Raw genomic sequence first — 20710 nt, 5'->3', positions numbered from 1 at the left:
ACGCGTGAAATTGCTTCGTAAAGGATTTCAGTCTTGGCTGGCTCTTTAGAACGTTACGATTGTAAACGGACGAGGTCCGCAGCTGGTCGCTCGGCCTTTTAACTCGCAATATTCCACAGCTACTTTGTGCGAATCCGTACGCTTTCAGCAAGCTGTGCGAGCTTCCTTACTGGAAGCGAAAACCGGCGCGCCGTGCACACCGAATACTCGGATCAAGAGTCGCGTCCTTCCTCTTACGTGCAAACGGTTATTATCCTGCCTTTCCCATCCACAGTCCAACCAACGAATCAAACGAACGGCGAAGATTATTTCCTCTCTGATACACGTGCCACTTCCGAGTTTCTTTGGCGCCGGATTCCGGTGCATCGTCGCTAGTTGCGCGTCGCGCGTCTCTCGTACGACGAGACGCGCTTATTCGTTGGAAGGAAATTTCCGCCGCGCGATCCACCTTCTTCCTCTTTTGTTGTCTCTGTCGCAGGCTCGTTTGTCGCCCTTTGTCCGGTAATATTTTCTGGATACTTTGTACGCGCTCGAAGGTCGCTCTACAGGTTGGCTGAAAGCGTGCGAGACCGTCGGCTCTCTGGAAATCAAGCTCACCCGACCCCGGGTGAAAAATGTTTGCGCGTCTACGAGTGGCAAGGATTTAGTGTACCGGGATAGTAATGGTCACAGAGATGTCCCGCACTTTTTCTTCTTTTCGTTCGTTCCATCTCACCTCGTCCCGTCTCCCGGCGTTGATGCAGTTTGTTGCATCCTACGAAAATTCTTTTTCTCTGCCGCCACTGAGAGCGCAGTTGCACCCGTGATTCGCCTGTTTTTCGCTCTAGCCCTTCGCCTCGCCCGGCCATTTCCCTCTCCTCTTCTTCTTCCGTCTTTCATCTTTTTTCCCCCCGCTTGCGCTTCTCTGTCCCCACGGTTCTCGTTCGTTCCAAATAAAATTTCCTTCTTCTTAAACAGACAGCGAAGCTATCACGAGTCCGAGAGGCAAGGAGAAAATAAATATTGTTCGTCTTTTCCGTCGACGCGAGTAAACGGACGGAAAGCGAATCCTTCGGCTCGACTTTATTTCGCTTTGCATCCTATTACCCTTCGTACTCTTTGTTTTTCCCCGCTTCAACCTATTTACAAGCCGCCCTTCGCTTTTCGCTCGCAAACGCCAACCTCTCTCGTACATTTCATTCGCGTTAATCGCGAAACCGCCGCGTGCCATGCCTCGCGTTCTTTTCAACGAACCGTTTCGGTTCCTTCCTAAGATATATCGAATTTTACCAAGGTTTCATCCTCGCCTGTCGTTCCATGGCCGTTGTTCAATTTATTTTCATCCGGTTCATAATACATGCCGCGCGGTTTCGCGGCAAGGCAGTGAAACGCCATGCCATCCCATGCCGCGTCGCTTTTTATCTCAACCGCGATTGAAAATTCTATTCCCGATGCAACGACTCCCTTCGTTTTAACTTACTCGAATGGCTATCTGAAAAATGGAAACGCGAAACGGCCGATGAATCTTTCTTTTTATTTTTTCTTTTGTTACCATTCGAACCTGGTTGCAGCCGCCTCGCCGCCTCGCCTTGCTGCGTCGAGTCAGAGTCTGTTATTTAATCAACATCGGTCCGAGGTAATGACGTTCTCGCGTCAGCGATTTCTTTCTTTCGTTTTTGAAATTTCGCCGCGTCCAGCGGAAATTCGCTGGGAAACAGTTTTTTTACGGTGCAGTGGCGATCAATGCACGAAAACCAGGCGAATAACCAGCTTAACTTTCTTTGACCCGTGTTAGCCTGCTGCAGTCCACGAGCTCTGCTCGTGTCGCAACATCGAACATCTTTCCAACCACCACGCAATATCCGATATCAATACCGACAGATTTGAAAATAATTTCGTTTCGTCGAGGGCCGGTTTCCGGGTCGCTGCGGATGAATCAGAGCAGCCAAAGGTTACGACAACATCCACTGGGTCTAGCAGAATCGACGACCGACCGACTAGCCTCGATTTCACTCGAAACTTTACGTCGCTTCATCAACCACCGAGTGCACGTTGCTTCGCGATATTTCCTTCAACGTCAAGTATCGCAAGACATCGTAAAAAATTGTTTCAACCGAGATGCGTTCTAACGACGTTCGATTTGTTCGAGGCGTTTCGAACGGTACCCCTCGAGTAACACGTCCAAGATCTTTGAATATCTGCGAACGAAGAAGCGATAAATCGTCCAAAGAGCACCAGTTTGCAACGCGCGGCCGCTTCTTTCATTCTCTTAGCTGCGACCGATCTTTTCGCTGGGTAATTTCTCTGTCGAATAAAGGAAAAAAAAAAAGGGCAGAGGAGAAAAGTAGGTTGGTAGGGGGTAAAAGGGATGAAAATGCGCGTTGCGAGGATCGTACAAAGGAGAAAGGACGCCGATTTGGTCGCACGTGTGTATTCGTCAATGTCAATACGTTTTCGGCAGGTCGTCGTGTCAACGTCATTCTCGATCACACGCGGAAAAAAAGACATCGAGCCGAGGCCGCGCGACGAAAATCCGCTCGCGGATTAATGTCGGTTTACCGCGCGATGATTGGTAGCATCGCATTGTACGTGCGGCGATAATTCCCGAATATCTGTCAGGATTTTGACCTCTCGTTTCTGCCTGCACCTCCCTCTCGAAAAGAAGGTCCCTTGGAAAATTGGTCGCAGCTCGAGCAACGGCTCGAATGGCTTCCAAAAAATTCGTTTCGAACGCACGGATCGGTTATGCTTGTTGATTGTTTTGCACCTATTAATCGCCGAGCATTAATTCAATTAATTTATTTTCAATCAATCAAATTCCCATCACATCGGATATACGGCAGAAGTATATACACGCGGATGTATTATTAGCAGATGATGTTTATCAACATGTTTATCGTGGGAAAATTCGTCGGTGCGTCGCGTATAATAATTCCTCCGGTAATCGATCGATTATACTGACGCGTTAGTGTTAATGAACGAGCGTTTCAAGTATTCGGACGGACCGATTAATTGATTCTGCCGATAGCTTTTTACGCGAGTGTTCTTGCGAAAAAATGCAATCGTAACGTGATATAATGTGGTAGCTAGCGCGGATAAATAATGGTCGGTTGCGTAAAAAAAGCGAGTAGGAATCGATAAAGAGTGGGATAAGTGGTCGGTTAACGGTGATACCGGCAGCTTGATTAACGATCGCTTTCCAACTAATTGGAAGGATCTTTAGAAATGGAACAATCTTGGTTTCGAAAGGGTAAATAATTGAGGCGTTAATAGTCTTGGTGGTTTGGTACGGTCCCGAGGGTGGCAAGAATGCGGCGCTCTTTGAATAATTTACGCAGGTCGGACTTTCGAGCCGGAGTTGCAGCGGCCCAAGCTTTCCACTATTTATTTCGCGTTTTTCCATCGATTCGATTCACAACGTACTTGAAATTTGGAAAAAGCGCCGCAGATTGCAACGTTGCTCTTTGCACGCCAGTACAATTTCAAATCACCGCCTTTCTTCCCTCCGATCGCATGCAAATGAAATACCACGTCGTTACGCCGATTCTAAACACTGGGATTTTGTATGCGGTTTGCCAGAGATTTCGGCTGATCGCGTTTTCTCCTCTTCGTTCCGTCGCCAAACTACGCGTCTACTTGGAAAGACGAATAGAGCGAAGCTCTCGAGATATTTTCCAGGCAGTTTGTCGCGAGTAGCACGACCGGTCGTCTACAAAGTGTCTTATTTGCACGATTTCAGGGGTGGACGAAACGTAACACGGAAGGTTGTAGTTTAGCAGCGTAAACAGGCTGGTTTCTGACGGTAGAAAGGATTTTAACTCGATTTCCTGACCACTCGAAGACTCGAGATCGAGCGCGAGGTCGCTGCTACTCGGCTGATGTAACATTTACTGAGATCCGGTAAATACTTACCGGCGGCTATCAGCTGGAAGAGACACGGTCTCGCTTGTGTACCAACGAAATTGTCCGCCCAGCACGACAGAGTACCGTAATCCAGCTCTGTGGTCGGCGTGTACCTGAGCACGCTCACGCCGCTTGACTTCTCCATCGAGAATCTGCCCGGCGCTACTTCCAACGTCTCTCCGCTGTTGTTGAATTTCCATCGGAAATTGTGCGCTGGCGGATCGGCCTCCACTTTGCACGCGATGTTCAACGATTCGCCCCTCGATGCTCCGACCACCACGATCCGGTCCTCCTTGCAAACCGGCGCGACTGAAAAATATTTCGACCGTGAATCTCCCCCTTTTCCCAATCACCACCATCTATCGCCGTTTCCGCTGCCTGCTTTTTCAATTCCAGTCACACGAGAATCGAACGCCACAACCGCGCGACGCGTTCCACTCGATCGAACGTTACGTCGGAAAAGTTGAAATGTAAAAAACAAAATTGGAGCATCCTCGAAACGGCGACATTTAGCTAGCATCGATGGAACGCTGGCTTGGAATAATCGAACGAGCTGCACGACCTGTTACGCGTGCTGCTACTTACGAAAACCGAGAACCGTTTATTTAACCTTTCTGCTGGAAAATTTTCCAAGCATGCCTCGTACAGCTTTGTCACGAGGCAGCTTTCGCTCGGATGAAATCGTTTCGCGACTGATGTAAAAAGATTTCCCACCTACAACTACTGCCACCTTTGCCGAGCTACCTTTTCCGTGATATACATTTCTTCCAATTTATCTGACTCTCCTATCTCCACCTGCATCCGTCTCTTCTGCCGCTTCGTGCACGTATCTTGTCGTTTGAAAGAAGAAAAAGGATTATGACTTTTTAAGGCCACTTTCCAACAAATATCGCGCAATTGCTATAGACCATAGCAAAACCAACGAAATTTCCAATGATTGTTATTTTCAAATAAGATTATCGAACGGACGGCTATTTCTCATAGCTGGAAGTCCGATCGTTCACGGGTTCGATCTTTGAAATTGAAGAGCAGGAGTAAAATACGGTTTTCGAGAGATGGATGAGACAGTCATGAACACAAAGCGACAGGATCGTGCTCGGAAAGCAAAGAATGCTTCCGCTACTTTTGAACATAAGTCCGTTTATGAGTCGAGGCAATCTTCGAGATGGCAATTTTCACGATATGGCGAGGTCCTAACTTATAGTATCAAGCTACCGCCCCAATTGATGCATCGACACTCACAGTCACGTGCAACCTTCTATATCCTTTGCGTTAGTATGAAATAAATTCCAACCTAAACCAAGCTGCATTTTACGAAGCGTTAATTCTGATTTTCAACTATTCGATATTCTGTCGATTCGTTCGCACGAGTCATTTAAATCATATACTTATCGTTGTTCTAACGTTAAAAGGATCGAACAATTGTTATTACTATTATTATTATTATTATTATTATTATTATTAGTACTATGGATATTCATCTTTCTCGTCAAAGAGTAATCAATACCGAGCGCGTACGTGCGAAGGTTCTAATCCGTTTTTTTTTTTCGCCTTCGATTTTTACGCGCGCAGCGATATATGCTATCAAAACTTTCCTGTTGACTGATTATTTGGCGCAGTGTAGCGTCCACCCTTGTAATTAACTAGTGCTTTCGAAAATCATTTGCGTCAACCAACTGGCTGGACGCTTTTGAAGAACCACTTTCCGGCTCCAATTATGTACTACCGTGGATAGCGTGTTCATCCAAATGATGGGAAATGATAATGTATCACTTGTCGGGTTTCCCTTCGGCTGTACTCTGTCGTGATGAAATTGGGACATGGAAAAATTTCCACATTTGGAGGAGCAATCCTGTTACGTAGGAGGAATTGTAGAAGGAATTTTAGCAACGGGAAAACTCAAGCTTCCTGGGAATGAGAAATTGTAGCGATAAAAAATAACGCAAAGGTGTCAACAAAAAGAGATCCAGGCGATAAAACGAGAACAGGACGGGCAGCGAAAAAAGGAAAGTTGTAGGAATAAGAAATACAGAAGCGAGACACGAGAAAAAGAATTTCAGAAATAAAAAAGAAAGCTTGAAGATCCTAAAAGTGTAGTAGCAGGGCGGTTGGAGTGACAAGTCACGTTATAAAAAGAGAAGAGAAATAACTAACAGGTGACCAGGAAAAATGGTTTACAGGAATGAAGTTTCCAAGAATAAAATAGAATTTACAACGCTTAGGAATAAAAGCTGCTTTGCATCTTTAGACCATGCTATTTACGAGGAAATCGAGGGAACAGGTTGGAAACACGAGAACGAAAGGTTACGGACAGAGTCGAACCGCAAAGTTACCGACGTGAAAATCACACGCGACCGATATCGTGCCGCGCATAGGTGGTATCTGTATGACTTATTGCCGGTCATTTCGATGCGACTGATGTACGAGCCTCGCACTTTACGCGTTTAATTCGTTTCCATTCGTTTCTTAGTACGAGCGTGAATAAATATTTTCTGTAATTACTTTTTCCATCCGTAATCGCTGGCCATTTCTTTTCGATATTTTCTATTCAGGTGTTTAACGATTCAACGAATAAATGACAAAAGACTCGGTGAAACGATATCGCTGCAACGAAGGAATTAAATTGCAAATGTGTCGGCCCGGACGGCTGACTGAAATAAATATAAAAGAATATCGGGAAGTATTGGTTAAAATGCATATTGGCGGAAATCGTTGATGCGGAGGGAAAGACGTCACGCTTTCGTTCTTTCTTATCGAAACCGAGCGAACACCGCGTACAGAAAATTTGACGAGGAAAACCGGTTAACACTGGTTTCCCGATGCAATTAACGCCGCGGACAGAAATCCGAGTCCGTAACTCGAAATTTAATGAGAAGAATTATCGAACGCGATGTCGCGATACACGTTATTCGAGTAGCACGAATATCGGTAAAACGTTGCTACGTTCGGATGGAACGATTTAAGAACCGGCGCTCTTTGATTTTATACAGCTTGCGCGCTCCGTTTCTTTTTTTCCTCAGACTCTGCTTAATTGCGGGCAACGTTGTGACATGTACTTTGAAACGGCTTTCAAAAAATATGCTCATTCATCGAATGGCCCTTTGAACCTGTTCGTTCCGTTTTCCCTCGCGTTTATTCCTAGTTTTCTCTGATGAAAGGAGCAGCTTTATCGGATGATTTGCGTGTAATCGTACGGGCACGAAGTCGTAATTTCTCTTTTCGCGGAATTAATCCAACGCTCGTCGTAAATCTAACTCTTTTCGTTGGCAACGTGCTCGTATATAAGCAGATAATCTAAATTTACGCAGGCGAACGCTTTTGGTTAAAGTATCATCGGCGTATGGCGTTCCGTAAGACCGATCAACGCGTCGACATTTCGATCGAAGTTGGCTTAAATTCCGACCGAAGGAAACCACGCCGCTTCGAGGCGGACGTGAATAGCCTAAAGCAAATGTCATTCCCAGGATCGGGGCGATGATGTAATAACCGGGAAACTAAATTCAGATACGAGGTTGACTTCGATTCGCAAACTCCCGCGAGATTGCTGCTTATACTGGCTCGTTTCCTTGTCCTTTACGAGCCCGTCAGGAGCCGCAGTTAAATATCGGGCATCGTGTTCCGGGCTTGTTTTCACCGTGCATCTATATTCGATGTCGGAAACCATTCCCATTCTCCGTGCAGAATATGCGGCCGAGCGTCGATCGGCCGACTATGTTTTTACGATTTCGCGTTAACGTTCGCCTATTCTAACTACGATTTAAGTGGCTAAAAGTATCGGGTAAATGGGTTTTCGCGTGCAAAACGGTCAAAATCACTTCGAGCCACGAGCACATTTCTGCTAGTATCGCGAAACGAAACAGTCACGATCCAACAGCGGTCGAGGCTGTCGTCGCCCGGTTAACGGCGCACCCGACGTGACGACGACCATCGGATCAACATCGATGTCGATATGTTGGGTATATTGGGCAAACGGTATCGATACGTGAACAAGCATACGGTCCGATACCGCGGCGTTAAACGTTCGGTTTATCGAAACGAGCGTCTGTGAGAAAAATCTATCTTAGTCTATCGTTTTTTAAAACCGACATATTCAATTTGTACATCGCGGTGCCGAGGTACGAGAGCGTTGCTTCTCGAGGTCGCATCGTGGGTTGGCGGTTTGCTCGGTGTAAAACGGGAATTGGATATCAAAAATGTAGCTAAAACTAAGTACGACTGAAATATTCAGCTGGAATAAGAGGAAGAGGAATTCGGGTTGGCTGTTTCGGAATAAATAGACGAAAGTAGTACAGGTGAACCGTATGCGCGAGAACGGCGTTCGTTGCTCGTCGTTGAATGCCGGCTTCGTTACCGAGTACCGAGGAAAATCCTCGATTAAGTCCGCTCGATTAAAATAAAGTACGCTCCGAGGCGGATCGTTGAAGTGGTTCTCGTGACGAGCCGCGGAGATACTCACACTTGACGCGAAAATGAAGAGGCTCGCTCCGAGTTTCGTTCAGGTCATTCGTTGCGGCGCACACGTACTTGCCGGCGCTACTCCTAGTCACGCTCTGAAGTACCAGGCTCTGATTCGACCAGATTATCCTGGCTGACGTATTATGCGCCAGTATTTGGTTCTGCAAACAAGAATTTTCGTTTTAAATACACCGGCCTCTGTCGGTCGGTTATTAAACGCGTCTTAAACTAGAATCGATAGGAATTACGCGACGTTGCGACGCTCGTTTATTTTAAGGACGAAAGAAAAAAAATCTACCTATTGTTTCTGTTTCTTTTCTGCTCTTTTTCCCAAGATGAAACACTCGCGAAAGGAAGGTATCCGCATCGGCTTGGCAGCTCGACTTTGATCCATTTCTTTCTCGTTCGTGCTCGGGCTAACAGTAGATTTCGAATCGCGATTTCGTTTCTCGTTACGGTCTGCCTTCGCGATAAATTAGAGATAAACATGCACCGAGCCGTTCCACCCAGGCGTCTTCCTCGCGATTCCATTGTCGGTCGTGTTATCATCTATCAGCACCTTTTTCTACTCAACGCGAAACGTGAGCATTTTTAGAAGTAATTACGATCGTCAAGGACAAAGTTAACGTACGTCGGCGAGGGACGACGGCCGCTATTTTTTCTCGTTATAAAGTTCGGTTATCGAGGTGGAAACGTCGCGGCAGCATATAAAAGGGATAAATCCTTTATTATTGCGAGCACGTTATTCGGGGAAAGAGACTGGAGGAAAGAACGTGGCTCGATAACTTTTACGATCAGAGATGTTACGCTGGCCGCCGTCTTTGTTACAAATTTATCCGTTTCGACGTGGCGCGACACAGCGGAGAAAAGGCAAGAAGAGAAATCGGGATGGGAGAAGAAAAAGCGAGCTCGGGCGAGCGTTGCTTCTCTTGTTAGTTAACGTCTCGCGTTTCCTGCGAAGCTACGGTATCGCTCGATATCGTGGACGAATAATAACGCGGTATTCTTTATCACCTGAAATCCTTTGACTTTGTATTCCTTTGTGGGGATTGACAAGGAAACCGACGGGAGAAACGGAAGTCCAGGCTGACGGCTTATCAACCGTCGAGCATGGCTAAGGACGATACAACGGTGCACTTAGTTGTTTAATCAAACCGGATGAAAAGAGTCGCTAGTTTCGTTATCTTTTGTACCGTTCCTCTTTTGTCCCGTCTAACGAGGAGACGAAACGAATGCATTTGATTCAAGAATTCTTTCCTTCTCCGGGAAAATTAACATGACAGCGGTGAGCAACTCGGTGGAAAAAAGGCCTCGACGCCTTGCCGACGAGAACCGAGACGCTACGTACGAACTACGTCTACTACGGCTATGTAACGAGAACAGGCTATCGTCCGTATACCCACGTACGTTTTTACGCGTGTAAGTACTTATTATCCACGCTTTATAGCAAAGCGAGCGCGTCTTTTCAAACTAGCACGATGCCAGGTTTAATTAGGCCAGTTTGGGACAGACTTTCGTTCTATCTTATTTCGTTGCTGTTCGCTGCGTGCAACAAAACGAAGAACAAAGCGAACGTAACGCTCTGTTATTGCAGAGTTGTCTGCAAGTTGCAGCGAACTCGATTCGACCGTCGTATGTCGATCGTATTCCTTTCCCGAACGTTTCGCCCGGGTATCTTCGTTTAAACACCGAGTCGACAAGCGGAGAACACGACACGCCCAAAAGTTTCTTCCGGCTCTTTCGGCTTGTTTCGGTGGATCGCGTTTCAATTAGCCGACGGGCAAAGGACGATCGCGAACCGTGGATCTCGTTCGCAGAGAAACGCTCTACCGAAGGAGGCAAGGGTTAGAGCCAACAAGTAGGTAAAACCGGGACACGGCTTACTAGCCGAAGATCGTGCCAAATGCATCCGCGCCTGTTTAATCGGACGAGAGACGTCCTTCGAACTTGTCTTTGTCTCTCGCCAGTCGTCCTCTTCCTCGTTTAAATTCCCCGTTGTACTTGTCTTCGTTTTTTCCATCTTCGTTTTGTCCCTTCCTCTCCTCGCTTTTCCTATCTCTCTCTCTCTCTGTCTTTCTCTCTTTCTCTCTGTCGCACTACTTTCATTCCTTATATCTGTTTCTCTGTCTGCAGCTCGTTTTCTCCATTACACCGATAGACTCTCTTTCTTTTGTCCCCACTCCTCCGCAGGAATCCGTTCGCCGAAGATAATTCGAAATCGATTCGAAACGAGGCCATTTGAATCTCGGAGAAGGTGGCGCAGACTGTCAGAACAGATCAAGATTTCTTCTCCTCCCGCCAGTCTTTTTTCCATTCCCCTTTTCCGCTCCGCTTCGAGCTTGTTCCTCTTTCTTTTTTCGTCGTCCCCCTTTGGCTTTGTTCGATTGTTTTATAATCTCGGCTCGCAGCCACATTCTCTTCCCGGAGAATCGTGTCTTTCGTTGGATAGGTTTCGCATCGACGGACGAGCACTTAATTACTCGCGGTCGATCGACCAGAGTCCAGGAATTTCAATTCGTCTTTATCCTAATTCGTGTTGCTGATGTTCAGCGACGAATTAAAAATCGAAACGAGAAATTCCGCTAGATTTAATCCCTTAAAGAACTTAATCGGATGGGAAGATCTCGGATACGATCGATAAACTCGGCGGCTCGGAAGGGTCGAAAATACGTCGACTCGATCGAGTCGGATTGTAATCTATGCAACTTGCCTCTCTTCCGTGTTCCACAGTCCAGTCAAGGAGCTTTAGCTCGCTTAGCATAGGTTAAGCTTCGGTTAAGGCCAGAGGTTTACCTTCGATTTACTAGCCAGTCAAGACTCGTTAAACGTTATACTTCGTTAAGGGGACTAGAAAAATTTATGACCAATACCAACAACAACTTCTTTTCTTTCCTTCTTTTCTTTAAATTCGCGCAGTTCGTTCACCGAGTAACTCGCAGCTTTCCTATTGGAAAAGAACGATCGTTAATTTATAAAGTCCCGTTACAAATTCTTTCGTTTATCGTGCACACGATATACGGAGGAACTCGGCTAAAGTCAACGATCGTAGACTCGCCGTTTTCCGAATCGATACATCGATAACCGTCTCTTCGAGTCGCATATTACCTACGTTTCACTTTGAGAAAGTAGCTGCAAACTTTGACGTTTCTATTCGAGCGCCTGGCTGCCGTTCGCTTCCTACCATTTTCTCTCCAGCTGGGACTCCCCTGGACCTTTCCACGTTTTCTCCTGTGTTTTCCCTCGTCGTTTCATCACGCCAGAAACGAACCAACGATACAGTTCGAGAGCTTTCGTTTGTCTTTTATCGTTTGCGAGCCAATTCCAACGAAGGCTAGTAGCCTGGCTACCAGCCACCTGCCACCCCTGCACCTTCTTCCGCCATTTGTCGTGCGTACTATCCTCCCCTGAGTGTGCAAACAGTCCCGTTTCTTTGCGTTTCGTTGCAACTATGGAAGATCGGAAGCGAGTCGCGCTCTCAACTCCTAGAGAAACCGGCAAATTGAAAGGCGGCCAATCTCCGGACTGACTGTCCCACAGGTCGAAGATTGGCCAACCGACGAGCAAAATTCGGATAACGACGCGTCGATCGAATGCTGCGCCGCGTACCACTTCTTCCATGGTTTAGACAGCTTACATAATGAGTTCGTAACCGCGCACGCGTTAATTAGAACCCCTTAAGGATCGCGTTCTAGATTCTGGTTTGCCGTTATTAATTCCATTTTCCTGTTACGGTTTCGCCGAAAACGAGCTGGTCCTTTGATCCTCCTCTCGATGGAACCACCTGCGAGAAACATTTTCCTTCTCCTAATCAGATTTCGCAGGGGTAAACGAGGATCGCCCAACTTGGTCGTTAAATCCATTCTCTGGATATGGATACTCCATCGGCGACTAACTTGTTTAACCCTTTTCTGTCAGCCGCCCATCTCTACACCGAGACATCAAAGAGCTCGTTACGCGTGAACACGACCCGCGTGAAATTTACATTTCCATGTAGATCGCTTTCGCGACTGATTTTACGAGGCTTTAAGCGCCGACGTGTCGTAAATCGCGAAGAATTGCGAGGGCGCGTAATTCGTTGCAGCGGCTCTCACGACGCTTTGGCAAATTAAGGTTACCGAAACGTTTCTTCACCGACCTGGTGATGAATATGGGTTACGAGTAGAAAACTTGGGTCGAGAATGGTATCGATATTCGAACGGTATCCGAAGCGACAGGAGGTCAGGTCTTAGGATACTAAAACTTTTCGTTTGAACCTGACAAGAGCGAGGCGGGCAAGTGTGCGCGGTTTTATGCAACGGGTCTAGCCGCAGGAAGAGACAGTTGGAACGGAGCCCAAAAGCCCGGAGCTTCATTTTGAGAATATTCGGAATCCGGTATAAGGGTGGAATTACTCGTAGCACGTGGTACATACAACCATCCGGGTACAATGGGCCAGCGGCATTGTCTCGTACGTCGCCGTTACATAAAGTAGGTGTTAACCGTCCTTTCGTACACGCTCTCGTGATATTCCGTACACGCATCCTTCCAAGGTTAGTCGGTGCAGCCGCCTTGGAAAATGGAAAATGGACGAATCTCCCGCTTTATCGAAGATCGTCCGATAACGGCTTGCATACAGCGCTACTGTAACTCTGTTCGCTTTAACGAGTCCGGTAGGTTATACGTAAGCGTAAATTGTCGACCGTTTGTCGCGTTTCCAGGCAAATCCCCCGGGTCCGAGTTCGCGCCACGTTCCTCTTCTTTTCCTTTCTAATCTCCGGCAACTCCGACTTTCTTAACTTCCATGCTGCAGTTTTTCCTGTACCGATGTTAAGTTGCTCCTACCACGGCGAAACGAGCAAGATGTTATCGACGACATCCGGTTACGAGGAATCTTTTGGAAGTGGATCGGCCGAGGACAACACAGAACCCTCGAATATCTGGCTCGTTCGATCTCGTCGTAGAAGCTCGGTTCACCTCACCTATCCCGTAAGATTCATCGAATTTCTTCTTGCATTTCGATTCTAAAAAGGTTCACCGGTTTCGTAGGATACGTTCGTCTCTCTAGTCCGATCTAAAGCTCGGTTGCCGGAATTCTCCGGTGAGAAAATTCGACTCGGTCGCGATTCGGGGCTTCTTCTACGTCGTCGTAGCCTTGCCCTGCTAGACTGGGGAGAAAAAAAAAAAAAAAGGCGATTCAGGAGGGTAGGAAAGAAAAGAGGCTAGAGGCGGGCGTTCATTCCGGTCAGACGGCGCACTGATTCCTTGAAAAATTGCCAACAACTCGTGGCTGTGCTTCCTTTCCACCTTCCTTCCTTCCTCCCTTTTTCCGTCTCACCCTTTTTCCCTTTCGCCCTTGCATTCGTTATTTTCATTCCGTCTTTTTCTTCGTTTCCCTGCCGTGTCTAAAGACTAAGCGAAATTCATTTTGCCTTCCCTCTTGCTACCATTTAGAAACCAAAAACTTGGTCATCGATCGTTCGCCAGTGTTTTCGAACGATTCTTACGATATCTATCTTTCCTTCCCGATCTTATCCCTGGAATTACGTCGTAGCGAGAAGAGAAGAGCAGGCGAGTTATTTCAGTTTCGCCGGAGACGCGGACGCTCAGAGAATTACAAGGACGTCGCTATCGCAGCCTCGTTGCGAAAGATCGTCGCTTCTATCGAATATGCGTGTGCCAGAACTCGCGAGTTCAGGTTTCCTCGGTCGATGGAAATTCCGTTCGATTTGAAAATTCGGTTATCGCCCGGTGGCGAAAACGTGGAAAAAAGGAACTAGGCAAAGGAGAAAGCGCAGCCAGCAGCGAACGCGATTACGCGTTTAAACTTTTTCCGCGGCGTTAAAGGAAGCCATTATCGTGGACGTGGATCGCTACCGGAAAGCGAGCAACGGAGAAAAGCAGAGAGAAAGAGAGAGAAAGAGAGAGAGAGAGGGTTCTCTTCGAACAGTTGTATTTTCACGAATCGCTCTGTACACGTACTAATGTGTCGACGAACGAGCCAGCGAGCGTACTCGAGACGTAGCATGGAGAAGAAGCCGAGAGCATTGAACGACGGTTTAAAGAGACGAGGTAGCTAGTATGCCGGTCGAATAGGTTGCACGGTAGCGGCATTTCCGGTGCGCTCGTGCACACACGCGCGTCTCGTCTTTTCTTCTCTCGTCAGTCTTACCTCTAATTTTTTCTTTTTCCTCGTGCGCGTTCCATAGAGACAGGACGCGTGGCAGACGTGCCGCGTCGTCGATAAAATCGAATTTATCTTTGTCCGAGTTTCGCGTCCGCTTGCCGGAAAAAATATTTTAATCGACAGACACGATTACATCGAACGTTACATCGAAGTACCTTCGTCTTTCGTTGTGTTTCTCGTTCCATTAAATTTTACACGCCCGTTCGAAGCTCGTCTTAACGCGTTCACGACGAACGCTCGTAAATTTTGTCGGTTTTCGACGCGAGCCGTTACGTTCGACCCTGCCTGCCTGTTTCCTCCGTGCTCTGTTGGCAAAGGAGCTTCCTCGGAAGAAAAAATGCTCTCTGCTGGCCCCGGCCAGGGCGGCAGCACCCTTCCGAAAGATTTGTGGCCAGGATTTCGTAGCTCGTAGCGCGAGGATTGCCTGAAAATTTTTCATCGTGATTATATCGGCGACATTGTCGCGATACTTCCGTTAGAGAAATTGTTACGCCAGCGACGCGCGATTTCCTCCCTTTTTAGCTTCGTTTTGTTTTAAAGCGATTTATCAATGACAGAGAAGATCGCGTGCAAGCCAGACTAGCATGGGCTTCGTTAGCTTCAAAGTTGCTCGGTATTCCATGTCAATTTTCTTGCTTTGCTTCTGTTCGAAGAGAGGAGAGAGAGATAGTTGAGTTCGTTTCATCGTTTTTTTCCAACGTGATCGAATGGAATTCACGGCTTTGAGTCGCGTTCAATTTCTTCCACGAGATTTTTTCGTCTTCTCGCGCGGTGGAAGCTTGCACGTCGATGATCGATGAACGCGAGCGATTCGCGAAGAAATCGATACGCGATGTCGAGATACCCGACTTTGACGCAACCAAGGGGTTGATGGCTGGCACATTTGCGACCGGCAAGGATGATGCATTGCGGTCCGGAATGCGGAAGGACGCGAGGAAAAAAGGTGAAGCGAAGATGCTTCCGCGGCTGCTTTCAGCCTGCTACGTTCTCTCTCGTTCCTTTCGTCCCTCTTTTTTCTTCCTCTTTTCGTAGCAGGGAATCTCTTCTCGTACCTTCGACGTCCGGCGTGCCTCGTATAAATGCTGTAAACCCTTCCGTGTAGCGGAAAACTTCCCTCGTTATCTTTGATTACGTTTTCGATTCTTCTTCGTATCGTGCCGTTGGCCGCAGCACCGCGTCGCGCAACTTCTCAGCTCCCCTTGCTCGAATTCCCCGAGTTGCTCGGAAATTTTGTAATTTACTCGATCGTTCGATGTCTCTTTGAGTTTCCTTTTTCCAACCGGGTTTCAGTATTAAGCGCGACGAAAGTATTTTAAGAGGTTCGTGCGCGCTGCTTGCGCCATATTTCTCAACGAACAGAAAGTAACGAACGACCGACTTGTTGCGCGGGGAGAGACGAAGAGAAGATAGAAAGGATTCGTGACAGAATTTGGTTGACCGTATGACTGATATCCGATTCGATTTCACCGGGACCCGCATCTCCGAAGAAAAAGCAACGGCAGATCGAGATTCGGGGGAAGAAAAGGCTCTTCTCGCTTCGGTCGAAGGCAACGAATCCGAGCGGAATTCCGGCACGGCTGTTCGATCGCGACGCCGCGCCACGTCGGTGAAATTGATTGATGTACGGCCTGTCGAATCCGGCGGCAGCCTATTTCCGGCTCGCAACCCCTTGCCCGATTCCTTCCAGCCAGTTCTCCGCATTAAGTCCTGGACTTGTCGGATTGAATCTCACGCCAGTGGAAAATGCACTCGACCGATTCATTGCGAGAAAGCCCATTACCCTCGCGTCGTTCCTACGACTGATCGCTGTACAGCAGAAATAACGTCCATTTGAAAATCAACGGCGCAACCGTGTGGAATTCAAAGTCTCGTTCGCCTTACGAATACCGTGCTTTTCATAATATTTCAAGCTTACAGGCGTTTCTGAGCGATTACGATGGGGCCGTAATCTCGTTCGATAGGAAAATTCGATCCCAAGACTCGTATCGTCGCAGGAATCCGCTCGAGATTTCCTTTTGTATCGATTTCTTGTTTCTGCCGAGAAATTGGCTATTTCCGAAAAAGAAGTGCGGAAAAGTAGCGTGTCCGACATATCGATGACGGTGTCAAGATTAAGAAGAGCCTGCTTCTCCGGCAAAAAGTATTTGATCTTTTGCCTCGTATTTAGGTGGACGAGGAGGACATTAATAGAGTTCTTCCGGTTGTCTAGTCGGTCAATCCACTTTGCCGTCAGAAAGATGAAGAGTCGGGAAAAATCTTCCAACGTCTTTTCCCGAGCGGCCGATTGGCTCGTCGATACTTGGCGTAGCTACAGAACGTCTCTATTGTCCTGGTGAATGGTACAGCCAGCCTAATCACTGTACCCCATTATAGCGGCTATCTCTGCCTTCCTCGTTTTTCCTTCCTTTCCCCCCGCACTTTCCGCCGCCTCTTCTATCCCTTCTTTACCTTTTAACCAATATTCTACTGCTGTCCCTATCGATGCTGCGTCGTCCTTCCGTTCGCTGCTCTTCTTTCGTCTTTACGATCGCCATTCAAAAGGTTACTGCCGTTGCCAATGGCTCCAAGCGTTTTTTTAAGACCGACAGTTCGGAATCCTGGCTCGATTGCTACCTTGGGATTGATTGGCAGATTGAACGTGTCGATGGCCTCTTGTAATTCCTAGGCAAACCCTTTTAATCGAGCGAAAAGGGCCGTCTTCGTCGAAAGGGACCGGCACGTGGAGCTAGTTAGCTGCACGATCTATCAGAAAGCGATTCGTGATATCGATCGCGTTCAACTTACTGCATTTGCGCGTTTATATAGTTCAGTCATCGAAGTTGCGAACAATAACGAGCAACCGCGACAGCTAGAAACCGAACGATACGAGTCGACCGAGAGAAACGAGCCGGATGCGAAAGAGAAGCGACGAAAGGATGCGAAAGGAAGGAGCGCGTAGATGGGTGTCGGGAAAGCCGAGGTTACGATAGTCGCTTTGCTCGCCTAGAATGAAGTCAAATCATATTTTTAAGATGCAATTTCGACGGAAATCTCTTATGCCGTAGCAGCTGCTACCAGGCTACCGTTAACCTGTCTCTTCGCCGGCGTCCTTCCTGAACTACGACACGTATCCAGCGAAACGTCTCTCCCGAGTAAACACAAAGAACGAGGCGAACGAGAACGACAAGAGGCTGGATTAACGTAAACGAGAAAAAAAGAGAAGAAGAGTAACAGCGAGGGCACGGTAGAGGAAAAAGAAAGTGCTCGTATCTTTGGTCATTTTACCCTTGTAAGAGACGTCGGACTTTCTGGCTTCCCTTGCCCCGACGCGATACGCTTTAATCGGACGACCATACTTTCCTTCGTGAATTCCGATTCGCGCCGTACGAACGAGTTGGAAAACTGAGACAACCTCGTACGCCTTCTGGATTAAACTTTCTCCCCTACGAAATCGAAGCCGAATCCCTTCGACAAACTTTCTCCGGTTTCTCAATGCTGGCGCTGAGGTGGACGCGTGTAAAATCGTCGCTACCGATAAAGCGAAGGAACAACGAAAAACTTTGTAACGTTGGCGAATTACTCTTCGAACGTTGTCTTCTTCGCGGTAAAAATTACTCTTCAGAGAGGAGCTTATGAAACGACGTGTAAAGAAGAGGAGCAGCGGAAATTCTATTCTGCGCGAAGCTCGTTCCCCTTGGAATTAACGCGGCAACTGTTTAAACGTTAGAAGAACGTAGCAACTTGCCATTCACGGTAACAAACGTAATTTTGCCTGTAACGGTAAAAGGAGGGCAAGAAGGAGTACGTTGAAAGTCTCTTATCGCTTTTCGCCATAAATCCGCGAGATGATCGGCTTTCAGCGTAGCGTGTTTCGCGGTGCGGTGAGGTGCGGTGCGACGCTTTAATTCTCCGCGTTCTAACGGCGTTGTACTAGATCGAGCCTGTCGAACGATCTCATATATTATGCAAATAAAGGATTCAAAGTTTTAGCCAGTAAAATATACGAGCCATTATATGGGATAAGACTTGGTTGGCTACGGTAACGTGCCCTCCACGGTGATTTTCTTTACGTTCGCGGACGTTGTCGCGTAAATTACCTGTAACGTAGCTCGCTTGTAAATTTAGGGACGCACGCTGCTGCCTTTTTGTCCACCAGAGATTTTTCTCCGCGAATCTGGCATATTATGTTTCCGCCATTGTGGCACGCTAAGTGTACGGGAATTTTTGTACCGCTGCGTTGCGAGCTTCTACTTTACGAGATACACCCAGGCTTTTAATAGCGCCATAATAGTGTACCCGCGGAGCACGAAATACCGTATTCCAAAGGTTGAAATAACTTTGTTAAAAGAAAAAAAAAGCGTCCGATCCGTGCAGCGCACGCTATCAACGAATTATTACGTCGTGTATCCGCCAAAGTACACAAGGAGCTATAATCGTAGGAAACGCAACGAGACAGCGACGTTGATTACGCGGAATATTAATCGATGAAATCATACGTACGTCGTGTATCCATGTCAATTTCGACCAGGGAGGATTAGCTCTGATGTGACACTCGAAGTAGACGTCGTCGCCTTCCTTGATGTCCTCCGGGCTTAGCGTCGATCCAAGGTTCAGCGACACGATCGGTGGATCTGGAAATAGATTTTAATCGAAACGATCACCATCACCAACGAAAGAATAGAATAGCGTCTCTATTGAATTATCGAAAGTAGAAACACGATCCTATCGCCGAAGGTGTACGTGCGAGGATCAAGTAAATAATCGCGAACGATTTTCTTCGATAATAGATAACAGGGATACGCGTTATCCCCTTGCCAAGCTTTTACTATTTTTTCTCATAAAGAAGGAATACGCTGAAGGGTTTGGATACGTTTTATCGTCACGGTAGGCTCCACCCTCGTAGAATTTCATCAACCTGATACCAGGTCGAGGCACGCTCTCTCGGTTCGTCCTCATCACGTGGCAACTTACCCACAGTTTTTCGATACGAAATGTGTATTTCCGGTTTCGAAGCTCCCTTCGAAAGTTCCCTTTTTTTTTCCTGACCGTGAAGCTTCTTTGCCTGTGATATACGACCGTCTCGATGTCAAGGGATTATCTTAATCCAAAATACTCGCCACGTACGCTCGTTCCACGGTGGCCACAGGGTTGCCGGTGAATTACAAAGAAGACAAATCTCTGCGGGTTTTGGCGCATGCTTATTCGCGTAATTTCTTCGTATTCTTCTAGCAGACGACATCGGCCACGGTCTCGCTAGCTCGATTGTCTTCCAGTCTTGCCTCACGGTCTCGCTTGGCAGCTGATTCCTTCCTGGTTGGTGTAACGTCCTCGAAAAATTCCAGTATTTTCTTTGCCTCTTGTATCTCTCGTCTTCATTAGTTTAATCATACCGGTTCCTCTTAGCTCGCTTTCTCGTCGGGGAGTTTATTCTTCGGGCGTTCTCGCAGGATTTTATCGCGCGCCACGATAAATTTCCTCCTTTCCGGTGGCTCCTCTTTTCCCCCCCGTGCACCGGCGTGTACTGCTCTTTCGAGATAGTATTAATTAGCTCGATCGCGTCTACCCGCTGCTTCTTCTCCCTTCAGCCCCAAGTTCAACGCCGCCACTTTTTAATTCTCGAACCTCCGTCGTTGCATCGTGCCGTTTCGCTCCTGTCCCTTGTTTTCCGCTCTTCTTCCACCGAGGCGAGATACCCGTCCAGGATTGCAATAAATTCCACCCACTATCCTCCCCTTTCATTTTCTTCCCCGTTCCTCGCGAATCGAGAGCTCGTGTGTATGGGCGGAAACGAAGGTGGAGCACGAAAAACCCGGGGCCGGCTCCCAAGGTAATGCGTAATTTCAACGATGCTGCTCGACGGTCAACGTAATTGGATACACGACGTGACGTTATTTCTCCTGTTCTCGCGCTTTTTCCTCAGACGCTATCGGGCATGTTTCTTTCCTGCCGTCGATACGCTTGCCGTATCTACGCGCGTACTTTACTTACGGGACAATGTTTGACAAAAACGGTCTGGAAAGTCTGAAACGAACCGGCGGAAAATCATACCAATGACGAGGAATCAGTTCCCCCTACTCTTTCTACTTATAAAGTTGCCAAATAATTAATTGCAAAAAGTTACGCCACTTCCGACGAGCTGCGCTTCCGTTCCGATCGGAAAAATCTTCGAAATCTTAAGCAGATCTTAATCAGATCTTGACAAGTATAAAACTATAAAGTTTCAGGACGTTG

The 20710-nt window shown here is 47.4% G+C and overlaps 1 protein-coding gene across 4 annotated transcripts in view; it reads right to left on the bottom strand.

Moving 5' to 3' along the window:
* The window catches only part of LOC139992325 (kin of IRRE-like protein 1), a 254151-nt gene that overhangs the window by 15715 nt on the left and 217726 nt on the right, over window positions 1–20710 (bottom strand). For all 4 annotated transcript variants that reach the window (XM_072013063.1, XM_072013066.1, XM_072013065.1 and 1 more), the window contains exons 9-11: window positions 18980–19110; window positions 8339–8498; window positions 3892–4191 (exon numbers count right to left, since the gene is read on the bottom strand). In XM_072013063.1, coding sequence (XP_071869164.1) covers window positions 3892–4191; window positions 8339–8498; window positions 18980–19110 — 591 coding nt within the window. The remainder of the gene's footprint in view (window positions 1–3891; window positions 4192–8338; window positions 8499–18979; window positions 19111–20710) is intronic.

The sequence above is a fragment of the Bombus fervidus genome, chromosome 11 (genome assembly GCF_041682495.2).
Source record: "Bombus fervidus isolate BK054 chromosome 11, iyBomFerv1, whole genome shotgun sequence".
Classification (NCBI taxonomy): Eukaryota; Metazoa; Arthropoda; class Insecta; order Hymenoptera; family Apidae; genus Bombus; species Bombus fervidus.
This window is presented reverse-complemented; position numbering and strand designations above follow the sequence as displayed.